Source organism: Ascidia mentula, chromosome 1 (assembly GCF_947561715.1).
Source record: "Ascidia mentula chromosome 1, kaAscMent1.1, whole genome shotgun sequence".
Classification (NCBI taxonomy): Eukaryota; Metazoa; Chordata; class Ascidiacea; order Phlebobranchia; family Ascidiidae; genus Ascidia; species Ascidia mentula.
Window position 1 is genome coordinate 26,233,908 of NC_138566.1, and position 18,910 is coordinate 26,252,817.

The 18,910-nt window shown below is 40.0% G+C and overlaps 3 protein-coding genes and 1 non-coding gene across 5 annotated transcripts; 2 read left to right on the forward strand and 2 right to left on the reverse strand.

Annotated features, from left to right (window-relative positions):
* Positions 1 to 2,511, forward strand: LOC145913739 (uncharacterized). Its single transcript, XM_083001491.1, has 4 exons — positions 1 to 97; positions 457 to 581; positions 1,820 to 1,960; positions 2,220 to 2,511. Exons 1-4 carry the CDS (start codon positions 64 to 66, stop codon positions 2,418 to 2,420), a joined length of 501 nt encoding a protein of 166 aa, XP_082857617.1. The 5' UTR covers positions 1 to 63; the 3' UTR covers positions 2,421 to 2,511.
* A 2,471-nt stretch (positions 2,512 to 4,982) lies between these two features.
* Positions 4,983 to 9,634, forward strand: LOC145911154 (uncharacterized). 2 transcript variants are annotated; one of them, XM_082998408.1, is made up of 7 exons: positions 4,983 to 5,064; positions 6,582 to 6,821; positions 6,953 to 7,184; positions 7,594 to 7,694; positions 8,104 to 8,256; positions 8,889 to 9,011; positions 9,300 to 9,634. In XM_082998408.1, exons 2-7 carry the CDS (start codon positions 6,590 to 6,592, stop codon positions 9,428 to 9,430), a joined length of 972 nt encoding a protein of 323 aa, XP_082854534.1. In that variant the 5' UTR covers positions 4,983 to 5,064; positions 6,582 to 6,589; the 3' UTR covers positions 9,431 to 9,634. The 2 variants fall into 2 exon arrangements, with proteins under 2 accessions (XP_082854534.1, XP_082854542.1); XM_082998416.1 differs by having other exon boundaries at positions 4,995 to 5,064; positions 6,657 to 6,821.
* A 503-nt stretch (positions 9,635 to 10,137) lies between these two features.
* On the reverse strand, positions 10,138 to 10,256 carry LOC145887813 (5S ribosomal RNA). The gene has a single exon (XR_014399297.1). It is a non-coding gene; the product is annotated as a 5S ribosomal RNA (ribosomal RNA).
* A 750-nt stretch (positions 10,257 to 11,006) lies between these two features.
* LOC145906909 (uncharacterized) lies at positions 11,007 to 14,410 on the reverse strand. Its single transcript, XM_082994370.1, has 5 exons — positions 14,183 to 14,410; positions 13,622 to 13,735; positions 13,056 to 13,153; positions 12,637 to 12,774; positions 11,007 to 12,209 (listed from the first exon to the last, which is right to left on the reverse strand). The coding sequence occupies exons 1-5, from the start codon at positions 14,387 to 14,389 to the stop codon at positions 12,146 to 12,148; spliced, it is 621 nt and encodes a 206-aa protein (XP_082850496.1). The 5' UTR covers positions 14,390 to 14,410; the 3' UTR covers positions 11,007 to 12,145.
* Positions 14,411 to 18,910: the final 4,500 nt, after the last annotated feature.

The window sequence follows — 18,910 nt, forward strand, 5'->3', positions numbered from 1 at the left end:
GAAACATTTGCGAAAAACATCCCTTCAGTTAGGTACGTTTATAAAATTGCTTTCAGCTTCACCATGACAACTGCAAGCGGATGGGCTTATTACTACCGTAAGTACATCAAATAATTGAAAACACCGTGCATATTCGCCACTAACGATTTACAATTACCATTAATTCTACAACGCATGACGGTCGAAGTGCGTGCTTTGGTTAAACCTATTACCGTTACCCGGTGAATTGCTTCAATGAAAAAGTGCTCCGGAAACTGTGAGGTTCTTGTCCTTGTTTATGAATATCTACATTGTGTTGGGCTTCTGGAAAGCATTTTCAACGTTTACGGTGTTTATCCGCTACTGTTGTTTGGCAAGAAATTGCTTTCAAGTTAATAAAACACAATCCCAGTGATTGAAATACAGTTACATGTTCCGATACAAAAGTCTTACTGTAAGTCCATTGTGTTGTGCAAGGGATTCGTCCGACCACCGACCACATGGACACACTTCGTCTCTATAAGGATTACAAGTTCTACTGGGACAAGCATCGGATTCCCGGAGAAACCAAAATCAATGAAGTTCTCTGGGAGGACACATGGGTGAGTCGACCCTCGTTATTTGTCAGAAACCAGCGTACCTAAATCATGAGCAGGTTCCGAAAGTTTCGGAAGACAAACTAAATATAACGGTTGCTTGGTTGCTTGGTTGCTTTTGCCACCAGGCGTAATATTACTGATGATTTGAAGCGTGGCAGTTAATCTTGTCAAAGCCTATTTTGTGTTCAACAGTTTTCAACGGTTGAGCAAAATACTTTGTGGTTTGTAACTTTGGCAAAAACACAACAGCCTAGAAAAAAAGGTTTCCGGTCAAACTAAATACATTATGTTGGACTGAGTATTTGTCCATTATAATGAGGTCATTAACAATTGAAAACGTAATGTATTTTCTGTGTACGTTTTTAAATGCACTTTCAGGTTATCAACGGTAGCACAATGAACATTACCTTAAACGAGGTACCTGCATAATAAACCCGACGAAATTTTAGAGAAAAGATTAAACAACTTTCGCTTTGGCACACAGGAGTTAAGCTTGTCTCGAACTCCCGGGCAAACCATAACCTTTTAAACCGATAAAAAAGATTGTAGGCACTTACCGCAACTTGCCACGCGTGTGTCTTAATGGTTCCAAAACCTTGTAAAGTTTGTTGATATTGCGTTGCGACGAGCGAATATAAATAGACCGGGGGTTTGGTCGCCCGTAAACACGCGGCTATGCTCTCATACCTATGCCAAAGACAAGCTATGTGGCAAACTTACCAAAAAACATTATTGTGACAATTTTGTTCATCGCTAAAGTATGGTTTTAAGTAAATGCGGCACTTTGCAGTGCGGTCCACACCAGTGGTTTGATAAAAGCTTTAATTTGATATTGAGCTCCGCCGAAATTGGTGCACGATAATGTTAATACGAGGTTTTTTGGTATCATATTTGGGAAGACATCGGTATGATAAAGTCTGTCGATTGGGATCAAAGGAAACGTTCTTTGAAACTAGTGGGTGTTTGCGTTTTGATGGGTTTAGCTTTGGCCAGCTCGGCCATAAAACGGCATATCGTCCTATGCGACTCAGCAACTAGCTGTGATCCTGTGGCAGACGGTACTTCTCCTTAAGGAAATCACCTTTACATGGGCGCCTGACTCGATAATCCTTATGGTTAAATCAGTGTCCATGCCGTTTTATTTTGCATATTTATTGGTCATATGCGTTTAAGTTTTCTGTTTGTGCCTAAAATAAAATTGAATTGATGAAATCACTTCTGATCACATTGCCTCTCTCCAGTGGAAAGCAAATTCCCCCTTCAGAAGCCAGAGACGACTTCCACCCATCAGCAAGAAAAACCACAAGACACGCGAAAAGTCATCATCTCCGAATCGGGAGGCTCCGTCTTCCCCAGACCAGGATAAATCCAATGATAAACAGGTGAAAAATGGGTTTTACGCTGCAAGATAAAATTACGTTTTGTTGGTTTGATTAGTCAAGAAATTGTCAAAAATAACGCGAAAGCCGCCTAGCAAACGCTCTGTAAAAAAGTTGTTTGTTTGCGAAATTTGGCTGAAAAAAGCACACAGTGCTGAACGCAAAAACGCAAAAACAGTTTGACCAGATTTTTGTTTCAAAGTCGTGTTTCATGTTTGTTAGAACAAGTAGTATTTATTTATGAAAAGGTTTTGTTTATCAGAAAACCTCCACACTTCCGAGCATCACGCCTTCGAGTATTGTTTCCGTCTCTACAAATGACGCCATAGAGGAGAAGTCCGAAAAAACTGGCATCATCGTTCCCAGTATCGAAAAGACACGTGACGACGGCGAAACGTCATCGAGTGCTTCAAGCAGGAGTTCGAGTCGATCCAGCACTGAGGCGGAAATCACAGTTTCCTGACATTTTGCTTTCAACCAGAGTTGGCGTTTCCGTTTCAAAACTCCTGTATAAACCCTAACCGTCTTTTAACCGTTTTAATTTCATATAAGCCGACGACTTTTACTTAAATTTTGTGGTAGTTTCGTTTTTCAATAAATAAAATTGAATTTTGACTTTCTGTTACTTCATTACGTTGTTGTGAACGCTAAGAAGATTTACCACTTTAAAAGAGCACTTGACTCCTCTGCAGCGTATGACTAAAACATTAGTTTTATTTACGCAAATTGTTTGGATGTTTTTTTTACATTTTCACATTAGATGTCACACATGAAGACTATGTTTACATTATTTTATAGCACTTGGTAATCGAACTTGGAAACAATTTGTGGGCAAGAATTGCCAGAAGAGCAGTATGACGCAATAATCGATCCCAGAAGAGCAGTATGACGCAATATATGATTTTCATGTTTTTAGATTTGAGCAATGACAACAAATCAACTTCACTCAACAGTAAATTCATTCAAGTCCTCTTCCCTTTGCTGGTAGCATATATGAAATGTATGCTTTAACCTATGATGGAGCTGCAGTGATTATTGTGTTGACAACAATTGTTCCTGCATGACTACCGATATATACAGAATAAAGAATTACAGAACGAGTTCCCAACTGTTTTGTCGTTTGGTAGCAGAATAACATAAAAACAGAAAATATGTCTTCAAAAACCTGGAAACCTGGAATATTTCTATATATTTGTTAGAAAGGCTTGCGTAATAGCTGTAGAGGGATCTGACCCTCGGATGGACATTGTTTATTTATCTGCGACAGCAAATTGTTTTAGTTCGTGTATATAGTGAAGCAATAAACCTCTGATTTACATCAGCAGGTTTTATTTTGAAACATCGATTTCGCTTATGTAGGTTACCAAACTTCAAACAAACTTCAAACAGAGGCCTTTTCAATATGTTTGCTACTGGCGGGTCGTCACATTCGAGCAAGCGCCAAACCACCTTCTGGGACCAATAATTTGTTTTGAATATTTGTATCTGTCATAAATTTGGTGCTGTTTAGCGTGAAAGTAATTAAAATCAAACGTCACAGGGTCTGTGGTGGCGACCTTTCAAATATTTATGTACAAGGTCACCTTGGGTCATCATAGGAAGGATTTGCTGTTGCCTCCCTAGCTTGCTGTTCCCTAGTGAGTCATACTCTGGTTTACACAATTTACGCAACAAAAACTCTACTTTACCGAAACTACGCTTCCACTGCGCCTCCGGTGGTCACAGTTCAGATGGTAAACATTCGAATAGATGGAGGTAAAGAGCAGTTGAATAAAGAAAGAGATGTTCAAAAAGATGGGTGAGCGATTAGCAACAGCGCGCGACCGATGTACAATGCGAAAAAAAATTAATCGGGATTCGTGCCCAGAATATTCTGGGTTCAAATCTCGGTGTGGGAAAGGTACTTTTGTATGACCTTGCCGGCATGTATTTCTACAACGTAAAACTTCTACCTGCATAAAGCAGAAAAGTTGCTTTTATTTATTCAGTCATAAATGGATCCAAGGTTATCAAATGTAAATAAAATTAAACCGAAGGAAAGCTGCTCGTCAGCAGTAAAATGTTCCCTGAGGGCAACTCGACAGATGTTTAAACATAATTCTGCCAGTAGAGGAAAAGGTTGGTAGCGTTCTGCTTATCAGGGTTCTTTTGCCGTAAAATTATTGTAAACCGTTTCATGGTAACCCTGAGTTTGATATATGACAGTGGGGCTGTTGCATTTCAAATTAAAGAAAAAAATTCGCGTTCAAGATTACTGCCAATCTATTCGACAGATTGGCCAAGCTAACAAAGTTTATTGTAAAAACATAATTTTGTATTTTTATTAACATGTTTTTTTTGACGATAAATTGCCTTACAATTAATTCGCAATACTTTATCAATGTAATAACTATTATTCAGCCATTTTTAATAAACATGAATTTGCACTAAAATTTGCATATTAATAATTTGAAATTATCACAATACAAATAACAAAGGAAAATGTACGTAATTGTGTAACCTCTTCACGAAGGTCGAAGATTGCAGAGATACGAATCGATTATCCCTGCAGTATGCTGTAGGGCCCGGTTGCGAATATTTTATCGCGAAAATTCGGTATGCTGGTAAAAGTCACGACTTCCGATCCGTAGAACGGCAAGGCGAGGAAGGTCATTTGAAGGTCACAGAAGTTGCAACGACGCATCGAGTGAAAGTTAGTCATTATCGCTTGTACTGCTTCGGTAGCCATCAATCTAATTGAACGAATATCACCACGCAGCATGGTCTGCGTAAATGCTAAAATCTTTTCATCGTGACTTTAATCCCGAAAATGTTCGTAATACGGTTAGTTTAAAGGAAAACACAATGTTTTTGACTGATCAAACTAAACTGAAAACCCATTATGAAGTTTTACGTATGCTTGCCAAATGAAGCAAGGCACCTTTAAGCAGAAAGCAGAACGTTTGGTTTCCTTCTTTGTGTCACTTAGCCTTAAGGCACGAGTAGAATTATCGCAGCATCCGCACAGATTCTAATCAACTCATCACGAATAAAGTGTGAAGGTCTGTATACGATCTTTGTGCGACGTATAAGTTGGATCTAGGTTTCGTTTAAACCAGCATTGAAAGGTAAAACAATTTTGTTTTTGTGTTGTTCTGTCTAGTGTTAAACTTTTATCAGTGCAAGAACGCCGGTTCAACACCAATCCCAGGCTGCTAAGACCCCACATTGCGTCATAAAACACGATTATTAAATGCAGGTCTGACATTGATGTTTTTTGTAAGTAGCGAGAAAAAAAAGGTTTCATGACTTGAAAGTTTCATGATAATTATGTTACACGATAGAGTTATCACATATGTATTAGATTTCTCGAGTCATAAAATCAAAATTAATTTTTTCGGAAAAAGCAAAATATGTCGTCAATATACTGAGCCAAGTTTTTCATCAAGTTTTATTTGGGAAATTTCCGAAGTTTGTTAAAAAACTTCTGCAGAAAATTCCTATCAGATATTTCCAAGTGAGTGTGGCCAAATCCAGTTCCTTAACCGTGTAAGTCGCTTAAGATTAAAGGTGTGTTTGCATGTGTCAGAACCCGATTTAACACTTAGTGTGTTTATTGAACAGAAGACCGGCGTGTTTCATACGTCACGTATAGCTCCGGGAAAAATGCGGTCTAAAGAAATTCTTTGCACATGGCACGAAGCTGAGATCGCTTTGAAAATCAGGCGCGTGTTAAGCGTGTTCAGGGCAGACGTAAGAGACAAAAGTGTTGCAACAATACAAAGAATTAAAAGCAGGAAAGCGTAACGTTGCTAGCGAATAAGATGAGAAAATCCGCAACAAATTAATTTCGCAATATTAAAAACTTTGCGTCTGAACACGATTTATTCCATGAATATCGTGTTTCATTCAACAAAACGCATCATCAATTCTAAAAATAATCAAACAGTAAAAGAAAAACGTAAAAGAAATTTCGTTTGCACACAAAGTTTTTAAGATTGTGAATTTAAAGTTTTCAGCTGTCTTACGCAAGTGTCATTGGAATAAGGTTGGTTTCGTGAAAGGAACCTTTTCAATGCTACTAAAATAAATGAACTTTAGGTGAAAAAATATATGAACACAATGTACGCAAAACGTTCAAATTGAATAGGACGTTTTATAAATTATTTTTTTCTTGTATTTTACTATGAAGGAACTGATGATTCCCACAGGGCGAAACATATATTCCTAACAACGGCCAGGCTAATCCTGTTGTTAAACGCTAGTGCTTTGTGTGCATCTTGCCATTATGGGAACGTGGTATTCCAGATAATTTAGCCTAAAGCAATATTAGGAATGAGTTTATTGCAGCGAAAGCCTCTACTGTCAGAAGATGGTCTTTTGGCTGTCGGTGAATTTCAAACCGTTGTTGCGTAAACTTGAGACATAGTAGGAATCGAATATGCTGATCATGCCGAAGTAAACGTTTCAAACACCACTGTGTTGATAATCAGTGCTTAGAGAAGACTGAGTTACAGCAAGGCATGCACATGATTTCCATATTAGTATTGGCTTTTCTATTCCCACTAGTTAACTCCAGGTTATTAGCATCTATTTAAGACAATGTATTGCGGGCTTTTCACACACAACGCTTTTTTACGTACAGCGATAACAATGACATTGTCGATATTTCGAACCTCTGCTTCGATCGCATTGTGCCTAACGCTCATCTATCAATCAGCGGAGACCAGTCCAGTTGTGAAGTTTGATATGCTTACGAGATACGATCCTTGCCAACCAATGGGAAACCCGCATTTGATTCCCGACCAATATCCCGAAATGGTGAAGAGGAAATTACCTTTTCGTGTCCACGTTGATCCCTCCGAAGACAACAGGTCACAGATGGGTGAGGACTTGGATACAGAAAATAAGTATCATTATTTAAATTGCATATCCTTCAAATTAGAAAGCTGATTAGCTCCGTTGCCGTTTAGTAAAGTATTCGAAATTGTTTTCACGCAATCTGTTTTTCCTTAGTAAACATCGTCGGCAATTTGTTCAAGAAAGTCTTTGTTGAGGCCCGTACATCACCTAGCGCTTGGGCGCCTCTGGTGGGCAAATGGTCGAGTCAAGGCGCTTCCAGTGGACAGAAAGTGATGGAATGCGAAGACAAACCCCAGTCAGCAGTGGCGAGCGGATCGAATGACAGCCCGAAGTGGTACACCTCGTTTACATGGAGAGGGACTTGCACCCAAGGCGTCACCTTCTTGTAAGTATTGGTTTCCACCTTACTTTGTACATGTAAAAAAGCACGTGCCTTAATTGAATAATCCTCCTTAGTCTTGCAATCCATGATAATCTAAATCTAACGATGTCAAAACACGTTCTGTTCGTAGGCGTACTTACTCACGTATTTACATAACCTAGTTGGAATGACGTTGTAAGCAAATTTCTATTTGAATAATCTACTGATGACACCTGCAAATACAGGTGAAAATGTATCCAGTAAAAACGTTAAACAAACGACTTAGGAAGATTTACAGGAGTTGTTAAATTTGCAGTAGAAACAAAATAAATCTATATTCACTCACGTGTTCCTGATGTCGTCGAGTTTGGCGTGCTGTCACTCATTAAGATGTCATACAACGTCATTTAAAATATTCTGTCAACTTCTTTAGCATCTACGTTTCTTTCGATGAGGTGAAATGGCTTCACGTGAGTGTTCCCTGCCAGAATTACACACAAGCAAGACAGGCAGATGCTCAAAGCGTAGAAGCGAGTAAGAAGTTTGTTTAAAGCAATGGTTGGGGTACGCGGACTTCCAGAGAGTCCGTGGAGTTGTTTTTGGGACTCCATGAATGCAAATACTAATTTTCCTCATTTTTTCCTTTTTGTTATGTGATATTTATCTTTTAACTACTTTCGTGACAAGACGTCCACGTAACTTATCGCAGGGGTCGTAATTTATAAATGGGAATCGTGTCTACAAGGTTGGGAACCATTGGTTTAAAGTAAGAGGAAGATTCGCAGTCTTTCCATTTCAAAGCATTTGTGAAAACGATCTCCAGCTTAATCCATCTTTGATCGCCCTAAGTTTAACGATTTCACCCCAGGAATAAAATCAAAACCTCTACTGTTTAAACCGCACCCTTTTACACGTGCAATTAACAACTGATATCTTTCATCAGTCGTTTTTTCGCCTTGGAGCAAATTTGGACGTTGTTCGAAAACTTGCGGCGAGGCGACTCAGACAAGAATCCGCAAATGTTTGCTTGAAATCGGATGCGTGGGAAGCACGAAGGAAACAAGGAACTGCACTTTGCCATCGTGCTCAACATATGGTCAGCTGTGTGTTCAAAGATTATGCAAGTTGATTAATTAATATATTTAAAAGACCTGTTCTGATACAACTGTTCTTATTTTCGTCATGCAATGCCCGACAGCAAGAATAGCACTTCCATATATGAGTAATATGGAGTCAATAACATGTATTATGTGAGTAGCAGACGGATGGCCTCCGGTTGGCTGGCTAGATCATATACAATATTCACACCAAACTGCACTGATAAGAACTATAGAAGGTCGTAACAGTGCTGGTCATCTGCTCACCTATTTTAAATCAACTGATGTTTAAAAGGTGCGGATGGGGAACTGAAAAAAATATAAATATACAAAACCCGATTTTTCAAATTTCTTCAAACATCTGAATAAAGCAAATGTAGGTCGTTCATTGGCCTGACTGGGACTTGAACCGCCAACTTCCTGCTCATAATTTAAATTGCAATCATATAAGTGCTGTATTTACTACCCGCAATAAAATCAACAAAATGAAAAGACTGACAGATAATTGTAGCCACATGAAGTGGCATTTATATGAAATTGTTCTTCTGGCACAATTAAAACGTATACTTTTTTCATCGATGTTAAAAACATAAAACAATGTTTCTCAATTCTTAACAAACGTTTTTTCCAGAGTGCAAAGATTTGAATTTTCGCTGTCCAGTGTGGGAATCTGTTGGATTATGTTCAGGAAACTTCGCCAGTTGGGTCAGGACCAACTGCCCGTTGTCCTGTGGTGTTTGTTCCCAACCTTCCAGTAAGTGTCCGGTGGAAAACAGACTTTTCCTTCAGCTCCAAAAAATTTTAATGAAATTTAATTAATAAAGAAAATAAAACTATGGTTTGTAAAAGTACGATTTTTTTTTCGATCAAATTCAAAGATGCATTTTTCGCTTTAATATTTGTGTGCGAGAATGTGGTTAATTTGTTAGTTTGTTTTGACCTATCACTTATCAGCAAGAAATAAACACATTTCCTTTTCTAATATAAATGTTCCACTTCGTCGTTCAGCATTATTTACGCTGGGATATTTTTACGTTCACAGAACCATGTAGAGATTCCATCAAGTACAGATGGAGTTGCAGCCAGTGGGCAGCGAAAAATCGGTGCACAGCCCAAGGTTTTTATCGAAGTTTCATCAGAGAAAATTGCCCGGAAAGTTGTGGTATATGCTAAGAGGAGGGGACTTTCCCCAAGATAATCACGTGACGTACGGTAGACAATCTCCGCGAAAATGTTCTTATTTTAAACAGTTTGTGGCAAAATTACTGTGGTGTGATGTTGGCTTTGTGGCGCTGAACAAACCTTTGCTAATGTAAGAAAAATATCATTTAAACATTGTGTTTCTGTTGGTGTCTGGAATATTGTAATTTCAAAAAATCTCACCTTCTGGAACAAATAAACGTTGATTTTTATTTACCGTTGCGCCTGCTATCCAACGAAGCTTCGGCAGTTTTTCAGAAACTGTGATGCGCTTTACCTTAAAGTGGTTTGCTGACCGTATAGCAAAATACACATATATTGCGTTCACCAAGAATAAGGGGAAAACACGAGAACACACCGACAAAATCATCATTTTTGGAAAGTCACGTTTATTGAGTAATCAACTTTTCATGCGAAGGGAACTTCTTTAATCCTGAACTTAACGCCTCAAAGTTACTTAGGTGGCCTGGATTTTAGGGCGAGGCACATATGTGCCTTATTTGCCTGGTGGTTAATCCGGCACTGGAGGTATGCGAGCCGCTTAGTTGTTGACATGGGAGTCACGACCAAATAATACAATTGGCAAGAACTTCATTTTGTGCAATGTGCATTATTGCTTTGGCGGATTACATGCGCTTATGACGCAAACATTCGTTCAAGAGAAGCAAAAACCAATAAAAAGCCTACGACACCCGGTATTCCCAGGCGGTCACCCATCCAAGTACTAACCGGGCCCGACGTTGCTTAACTTCCCAGATCGGACGAGATGGGGTGTTCTCAACGTGGTATGGTCGTAGGCGTTAACTCACGCTGAAACTGCGGTTTTGTTGTTACGTAACAATGAACAAAGAGAAGCTATCTGACAAAACAAAACGCCAGTTAACAAACTTTGGATGTGGGTAACTCGAAGATACAAGAGGATTGCTTTTTGCTTTTAGACGTGTTTTGTCTGGCCTACAACTATAGAAACTTGAAATACAAGTAACAGTTTTTGAAATACAAGTGAAAAGTTGTGACAAAAGTAAAACTATAAAACTTTTTCTGTAACAAGAACTTTTAAGCTTCATCTGTATCCCGTATACAAATCTGTTGAAGACGATTTTGACGCTGAACATTAGGATTTTTGCGATGTTTGGTTGATGGAGTAAATTAACTGATTCCATTTTTTTAATTAGTTGATATGCGCTCCGAAAATAATCGCTTCTATAAAACTTAATTGTCCCAGGAAGCACGAATTCGTGACGTAAAACATTGACGCAACTTCCTGTTAATCAGGTTCAAATTACAGTTCTTTTACTGCTGGTACTGAGAAATTTCGGTTTCCAACGTTCGTTGTAACACGAAAAATAATTGGGAAAATCAGCTAAATTCCTAGCGTTTAGCCACAAAGCAGGGCACGTAAACATCTTGACGACTGAAGATAAATCGATCAACAACGTTTTGGTTGTTCCTGGCATCGAAAGTTATTTTATTCACAAACCTGGCTTCAAAAATTGATTGAAGGGCTTGACGCGTACTTTGGTGTATTCTAACCTTATTCTTGGGGAGTGCAATATATCTACTTTCAGACATACATTTTGTGGTATTTTCAGGTCACAATTGGCCTTTATACAGCACTGGTAACATGCTGTGGTACTTGTACGCGAACAAACTACTGCGGTTATTTATTATATTTATTCTAGGTTATGCCAATTAAGGTGTAACGACGACGCGTTAAGCACAAAATCAAATGGCGAACAGGAAAATTAAAACGAAACTTTGAGGCCGCCAGGTGGTGCAAGTGGGCAACAAAACAACACGAAATTGGCGCAGGATTTCTCAGCCTGTGATATTGGACCCGCCCAGGCAATTATAGTAAATTCTGTTGATTCTTGGGAATAAACAACTAAACTTCAGCCATTCAACAGAAACAACAAGCGGCTTATTGGATATTAGTAGACGTTATTTGGGTGATGTCTCTTGAAGCTTTTGGACAAAGCATGCAGCAAATGCTACTGGTTTTACTCCGTTAAGACAACGTGACCAGGGCCGTCATGTCCATTAGGCGAACCTAGGGGGCACAGCCTAAAGAGAAGGCAAAAACCCTCCGCTTTGTAACAAGCGCCCGACCCACATACCAAAAATACACATCGGAATAACCTCTCCAAATGGCGCGGCAAAAACCTGCCATTTATCACAGTAATTTGATATAGATTTGGGAGGCAGAGGGTGGTTCGATGGGATGTAAACTGAGACTTGCATTAGTTGCAAAATGAGATTGGGTCGGCCCTGATCATAACATTTAACAAAAAAATAAAAAATTCACGACATTTCACTGTGTGCCATTGGACCCCATTTGAGAATCCCTGCCCCAAAATAAAGAAAAAATATATCGAAAAATATATGGTGAAAGATCTGAAACCAATTATTCTAAAATAAAATCCCTATACAGCTTGAGGCTAAACTTTGATCAAGTTGTGAGGAAGAGTTGCTTGCATTTGAAAACTGCTTCAGTTACTTCTAATTAGGAAACATATTCACCTAAGTTACAAAGAAAACAAGCATTACAAAAAACAAACAACGCTAAAACGAGGCGTGGGTTTTGAGTTCAACGCATATCCAGAACTCGTACAAATCTTAGAAGAACGAAAAAAAACAATTTTTAATCAGAAATGTTGACTTTGGTAGCATTTAAATGGGATCCCCCGCTTAAAGCTCGTCACGCTCGGGAGAGTCCACGCATCCACAAATCTGCAGTGACCATTCTCCGTCTCTGTTGGATGTAAAGCATTGTTGTGAGACAATGAGAAGGAAGTTGCTGATGCTCAGGAAAGAATTATTTGCGTTTTAAACTGGTTCGGACAAAGGGTTTCCTGTTATCTTTATTACGTGACAGAGAGGAGAGTTGGTCAGGTGATTATAAGGTTTATGGAAATGTCAACAACGAAGATAGAATGTTTTGGTCGACATTAGATTTGTGAATGTCAAACAGTTTACTCCCAACCGGAACTTTTTGTTTTACAAAAACAATTGGTAACGGTTGAACTGCAATGATTATTATGGCTGTTTTGCCACAACCGGTAACAAAGTCAGCAATTTTAAACATATAACAATAAAAATACCCCTGTTACAACAGTACTGTTTGGAAGCCTTTTTAAATCAACCAGGCAGCAGCTTTAGAATAAGTAAACTTGACCTACTTTTTCTCGTGCACGTAAGTCCCTCTGACTCCCTGGACGTAATGATCCTTCAATGGGAGTTCAAACGGTTGCTGGGCAACGGTGTTTGGAGTCCACACGCAGTTCCACTTCTTACACTCGACGTTGCAGCAGCGATACCTGGAGCAGAAGAGTCGGATCAAACGGTTTTAATCCATTTTATACAACTGGAATTTGTTAAGGATCATTGCACCATAAGCGCAACCTTTTGATGAAATTTTGGAGCTTACAAAACAGCTCCATCATCACATGCAAAAACGTTTGATTATTCTGGAAGAAGTTGATAGGTGAAGTCCAGCTGAATAAAGGTCACGTATGCATGATATGACAAGATACGAAAAACACAATTGCTTCCGGGGAAATTTGGGTGAGAACATCGAGTTGTTGCGATCGAAACTCACCAAAGTCGGATGTGGTGATCGTGCGGCGTGGAACAGAACGCACCCCACGTCTGAAGGAAGCCGTTGTTCGGGCAGTAGAACTCCCAGTCCTTGTCGCCCTAAAAAAAATAAACACTGTTTTACCAAAACACAATATATTGTCCAGGATGGGAAAGATTACTTTTGTAACGCGAAAGATTATCAAAAATGAAGAACGGAAAGGGAAACGTCATAAACACAACAAAAATCAGTCCGTTCTGCATGTGGTATTGACGAATCTGTATTTCCTTTCAAAATTGACGCTGATCGTTGTAAGTAATTTTGAATGAAAGACTAAATTTAACATAGATGCCGTTTTCAACTGAAGGTTTGTTGAACCTCACAACCTTACAAAATATTCAATAATTGGAGTCTATCTGTGTGCAGTCAAGAGGACTGTAATATATTTTATATGAGCTGCAGACAGATGACCAGTGTTTAAACCAATTTGGTCTCAGAACCACCGCAGCTTTGTGTGCCAGAAGAGCAAAAGACGTGGATATAATGACTGCCATCGTCAAATCACGGCAAGATATTGTTGCAAATACCTTTGGATTGCCGAGGTACACGCCGCAAGAATCTTCGTGATAAGGAAGTCTGATCTTCTCACATTTGTGGCTGAACCTTCGTTGTTCGACCGACGGAAGCCACATGCTTTTCGACTGCAGAAATAAACTTCGCATAAATGTCGTCACAATTTTACGTTTAAAATGTTTACAGGAAACGTCATTCAACGGAAAAAACTAACACTGTATGGTTTTGTGTCCGATGGTAAAAGTGGTTTCAAAACATCCATGTAGCACCGTGGTTCCAATTTTAATAAACCAATTTCACAACAATCTCTTGTAACATGTTGTAACGAGGAACACACAAAATTTTGTTTCAGACGAATACGCCCAAATTTATTTATTTGTCTCTCGCTGCTTCATTTATTTCGCAAGTGAAGCTGAAAGAAGGATGGCTTCGCTGTGTATAATGCCAAACGCATTTAAGAGCTACGGAAGACCCCAGAAACGTTAGGACGATACACAAATTGGTCACGACGCCCCCACATCGGAATCTTTGTTGTAATACAAGGCAGGACAAATGATGAAACGCAAGCGACTTACATAAGCCGGCTTTTCATGGTTGAGGCAGGAACAGGTGAACGATCCGTCTTCGGTTGCTGGGCAACGACCCTCGTTATTGTGACGTTTTTGTGTATCGTCATCATCTTCAAGGAAGCTTCCCAATCCACTTAAGTCATCCCACTCCTCATCCAGTGTGGCGAGGGTTTGGACGAACATGAGGGCGCAGAGCACGACGACGATTTTCATTATGATTACTTTCTACAAGTCAAACCTGTTGACGTTGAATTGAAAATAGAAATGATAGTGGATACGACAAATAGTAGCAAAGAAACCTCCACTAGGAATCGAACGCACAGCGGTTTAGATTCTTACGACATATGATGGGCATTGCAGGCGAAACCACGAATATTTCCCGCCATGCATTTCGTTCGGTCTAATCAAACTGTTTGGAGTTACGTGAGCTGCATACAGATGGCTACTGTTTCGACCTATAAGCTCTCATCTGTGCAGCTTGGTGTGACTTATTACGATATTGCCGAGCAAAAGGCCAGGCAAAGACTTCCACTTTGTGGTTACTATACAATCGCCGTCGTCCGTTGGGCACCAAACTAGGTGCAACCTACGGAGGAACAAGGTGGAAACACTATGACTTAACCACGCAATGTTCAACCAAAATAGTGCAGTCAGACCCCGTGTTACAAGAAGCGATTTTAGAGTTACTTTTTCAGTCGCTTTCTGGACCAACTGCCTATAGCTGCGGTGCTGAACTTAAGGGTGTGAGCCAATATTTAAACAGCCTGTCAAACCTCGATTAAACATACAACACCACCTGTAAACGACAAAGCCTGAATATAACACAACTTTCCCGTCGTAAAGCGATAAACCGTGTCGTTCGTGCCGATGTTTGCATACCAGTATATTTACATATAGGGTTAGGGGTGCAGTGAATGTCAGTCTCATATAAAACGCTAGGTTGCTCAGCGCACTTCTGTTCAGCAATTTCGGAAATCGTTTCCCATTCTAGATTATTCAACAAATTCTCCCCTATGTTTTTAGCTACATTTATGGAAAGATTCGTCAATCGTAGTTCGAAGATCATCCAACAATATTGTTCACTGTAGCAACGACGTCACAGCAAAGTCATATATTTTGGCGGTACTGCTATTTGTCGTGGGCGAGCGAATCCACTGCGAGGCAGCGGAGGAAAACTCTCAGAGGTAAATTACTGACCTCCATAGTTCTGAATCCTAATCAGTCTGACTTTCAACGCACACGTCGCGCATTTGCGAAGTTGTTCCTAATCAGAATTTCTCCGTTAAGTAATTTGACGTAAGTTTTGCACTTATTAAACCTAACCGCGCATCTCGTCAACGCAGCACAATCTCTCCGGTCAAGCGAAGGGTTTAAGCTATCTTCCTTAACATAGGTTGACATGATTCATAAGCAATACGTCGAAACTGGGCGCTCAACGGATGCCGGATAATTGTTTAACTCACTTGATGTGCAACCCATCATCCCTGCATCGTGCCCGTGGTAAGCTTCCGGAATCCTCTTAACGACGTAACCGGAAGCAATGGCCAATACCGTGTTATACACGATATACTATACTCGTTATATTAATCTACAGCTACTGTCTCAACAGCGTAAATGACAACACGGTTGTGATGCGTGTGGTAAAATTTTCCACATTGCGATGATTGGACTTCACAAATCTTAGTCACCCATTCGTCTGCTGGGTATCCAAGGATATATGAGATGATGCAGTGTTGTCATCGCAGCAGTAATACAATGCATGCATGAGAAACTGTGCGCGTTTTCCAGAGAACAAACAAAGTGCAAGAGTTATTTTTCCATTTACTGCTGAAAAAAAATAACTTCGCTAAAGCAATTTGACTTCAGTTAGCGCGAGTTCTCAACCTACAAAACGTATTTACTTTACCTTGAGAGTATTTACTTTACGCAAAATTAAAACAAACTTTCACATCTAACTTTTTCGCTGTCTGGGCTGACATGCGCCACAGTGAAACCGTTGGAATCGTTTGTAAACCATAAGAATACGTCATTCCCCGGCGCACCTCACCTACTCTACCACTAAACCTCAAAAACAAAGCTGGGGACTTTAAGCTGACGTTATACGCTCGGTTGACTGAGAGCTGCCTACGCGAAAGATTTGGTCTCGGCTAATTAGTTTTGTTCGGTTTCCGAAGACGGAAGGGGGTTCTTTTACCCATTCCCCCATTCAGATCTTAAACGGCGTGAAAATAACAAAGAGTCCGACCAGATCGTTGCTATGGCGACTTCATTATCTATATTGAAAGTCTTACAGCGGTCGAAGACTATTTGTGGCGTTTCCAACAGAATCCTTCAATGCCCCGTTTGCCGCATGTTTCACAATACACCTGATGCGCACAGAATAACAATGGGAGAAAAGTTTACTCCAGCTATGTAGCGTAACGGCCGACAAGTTCTAATAATCGGGCAACTCGTGCCGTCTGCAACGTTCAACGTCGCTCTATTCAACCTTGTGCGTCCGCTTTTTTGCAACCCTGTTTGTTATCAATCACTATTGGCGTTTACATGTTGAAAGTGTTTCAAGTTACCGAGCGTTTAATTAAGCATGGAATTTAGACAGCTCCTGACTGAAACATTCGGTCACTTTTTCGAGGTTGAATTCCTCCCGTAAGAATACCCAGCAGAATTCAACTTGTTTATTTTGATCAAATACAATCGCCAACGAAGCAAATGCATTTCCATGGATGTACATAGTAGGTTAACAATGGGGCCTTGCTGATGCAAAGTCTTGCATACTATGCTTAACGTGCAGGGTTGATTTGTCATCATCAAGCTCCACATACCATGCGTCACATGTTACAGTGTGGTTATTTTGGCCTCGCTCTCCTTTGTACAATCATTATCACATTATGTTAGGTCCGGACAGACTTTAATTAGACTTGTGCATGTATGCCACCAATCTTCTTGCAATACAGCGGTATAAAGGATATGGCAAATCGGAATCAACCCAGTACTATAGGCATATTTGACTTATTTGGCAAAACCGGGTACCGCGTCTGAAAGGGGTTCCTACAATTTACCAATAAAGGAACGTGGCTTAAACCGAAATGACACAGAAGTGTTACATGATATCGCATGACAAGGCAGAATCACCTCACAGCTTGCCTCCAATGCCAGTGAACCTTAGAAAAGAGATGGTACTTTTAAAGAGGAAACACAGACGACACTCTCTTCTTATTGGTATTGCTTGTCCAAGCCCTGCCTGGAATTTACCGCAATGCAATCGACAACATTGGAAGTAATTTCGAAATTTTGTCAAAAATCGAACCAGTTAGGAAAGCTTGATTTCATTTTCGGCACAAAATATACAAATATGACGTCACAAAGCCCTCACTTAGTGCATTTCCGATATGACGAACGTAAAAGTTGAGGAATCGAATCCCGCAATAGAACTGCCTCGAACATGAACAAACTGTCACTGCAAGACTTTCCTACAGTGGTGTTTAAGGACATTTGACGGACAAGATTGTCGTATCGTCACTAGTTACCACTAATAAGAAAAGGTATAAATAAACTCATTACATATCTATGTGATTTTTAATGACCTTTCGCAGCCTTTAGTTTTTACTTTTGTTCTGCTATACTTTTTGTTCAATCAAGATGCGAATATTTCTGCCAGTCTGGGCTTTGCTCCTCACACAAACGACCAAAGATCAAGCATGAAAGCAAACACTAAACACAAAGCCGGAAGCACCTGACACCGCTAATTGTGGTAACACCGTTTAACCTGGGTGTCTGACTCAACAGCATACGGATAACCCAACAAACTGTATGACAGAATACGTTTGAAACTCTCTTTACCCGTCATCTATACAATGGGACGTTTTAAGAGTTGACATCAAGTTATCCTCGCGTATTGTCATGCGCCAGAACTTTGACAGTCCAAATACTGAACAAAGGCGCAATCCTTAAAGTAGGTTAGGGGGCGTCTGTACTTGCCGGAGAAAAGCTCGTGTACTAACGAAAATGAGGTGATGGTCAGAAAAGCTTGGAAAATGGAAAAATTTACCTTTGGCAGCAATCCAGTAAATATATACGGTAACTTGCTTTACTGTTCACGGAATCTTTTATTCTCGCCGGAATTAATCGATTACGTTCATCCTCTGCGCGTAAAAACTACCACCGTCTACTGCCACAAAACCGAAACATGCCTCACTTGTGTGTGCCCGAAAATACTGCTCCTAACCTTCACCAAACACCCCCGCTACAGATGGGTAACGGCTACAGCACGCTTCGCAAAACCACAAGTCGCCACTCAGTATATATATGTTTAAATAAACCCGAGCCAGGTGTATGGGCGCGTGCGCACGACTGTGTACCCCCACTCACCCTTGGTAAATATACAGGGGTTAAATCACGCTTAAGTTGATCTTTGTATTCGGAATAGATTTCTGTCATCATTCGGGACGGCCCAGTTTTTTTTAACAAAACCTTGCGAGGATCGGCAAATATGACATTTTATGTAGAAATTAGGTTAGTCGGCGATTACGCGACTTCCGACAGACGCACACAAAGAAGGGTTGTTTCGTTGAAATACTTGCAATCAGCTTCAACCAACTGAGTAAAGCAAGGGATATTTTCAAACTTTGATGAATTGCGCTTTTGAAAATGCCACCGACTCCTATCAGTCCTAACAATACGCAGATGTCGAATTTTGCGACAACGCGTGTTTTTTGAAAAAAACTGAACTAACGA

Excerpts from the sequence above, each read along its gene's own strand:
- LOC145913739 (XM_083001491.1), top strand. The coding sequence starts at position 64 with ATGACAACTGCAAGCGGATGGGCTTATTACTACC. Across the intron at positions 582-1,819 it reads TTCTCTGGGAGGACACATGG|TGGAAAGCAAATTCCCCCTT; the intron begins GTGAGTCGACCC and ends GCCTCTCTCCAG. Across the intron at positions 1,961-2,219 it reads ATAAATCCAATGATAAACAG|AAAACCTCCACACTTCCGAG; the intron begins GTGAAAAATGGG and ends TTTGTTTATCAG.
- LOC145911154 (XM_082998408.1), top strand. The coding sequence starts at position 6,590 with ATGACATTGTCGATATTTCGAACCTCTGCTTCGATCGCATTGTGCCTA. Across the intron at positions 6,822-6,952 it reads AGACAACAGGTCACAGATGG|TAAACATCGTCGGCAATTTG; the intron begins GTGAGGACTTGG and ends GTTTTTCCTTAG. Across the intron at positions 7,185-7,593 it reads ACCCAAGGCGTCACCTTCTT|CATCTACGTTTCTTTCGATG; the intron begins GTAAGTATTGGT and ends CAACTTCTTTAG.
- LOC145906909 (XM_082994370.1), bottom strand. The coding sequence starts at position 14,389 with ATGAAAATCGTCGTCGTGCTCTGCGCCCTCATGTTCGTCCAAACCCTC. Across the intron at positions 12,775-13,055 it reads GATCACCACATCCGACTTTG|GTATCGCTGCTGCAACGTCG; the intron begins GTGAGTTTCGAT and ends CTTCTGCTCCAG. Across the intron at positions 12,210-12,636 it reads ACTTACGTGCACGAGAAAAA|AGACGGAGAATGGTCACTGC; the intron begins GTAGGTCAAGTT and ends TACATCCAACAG.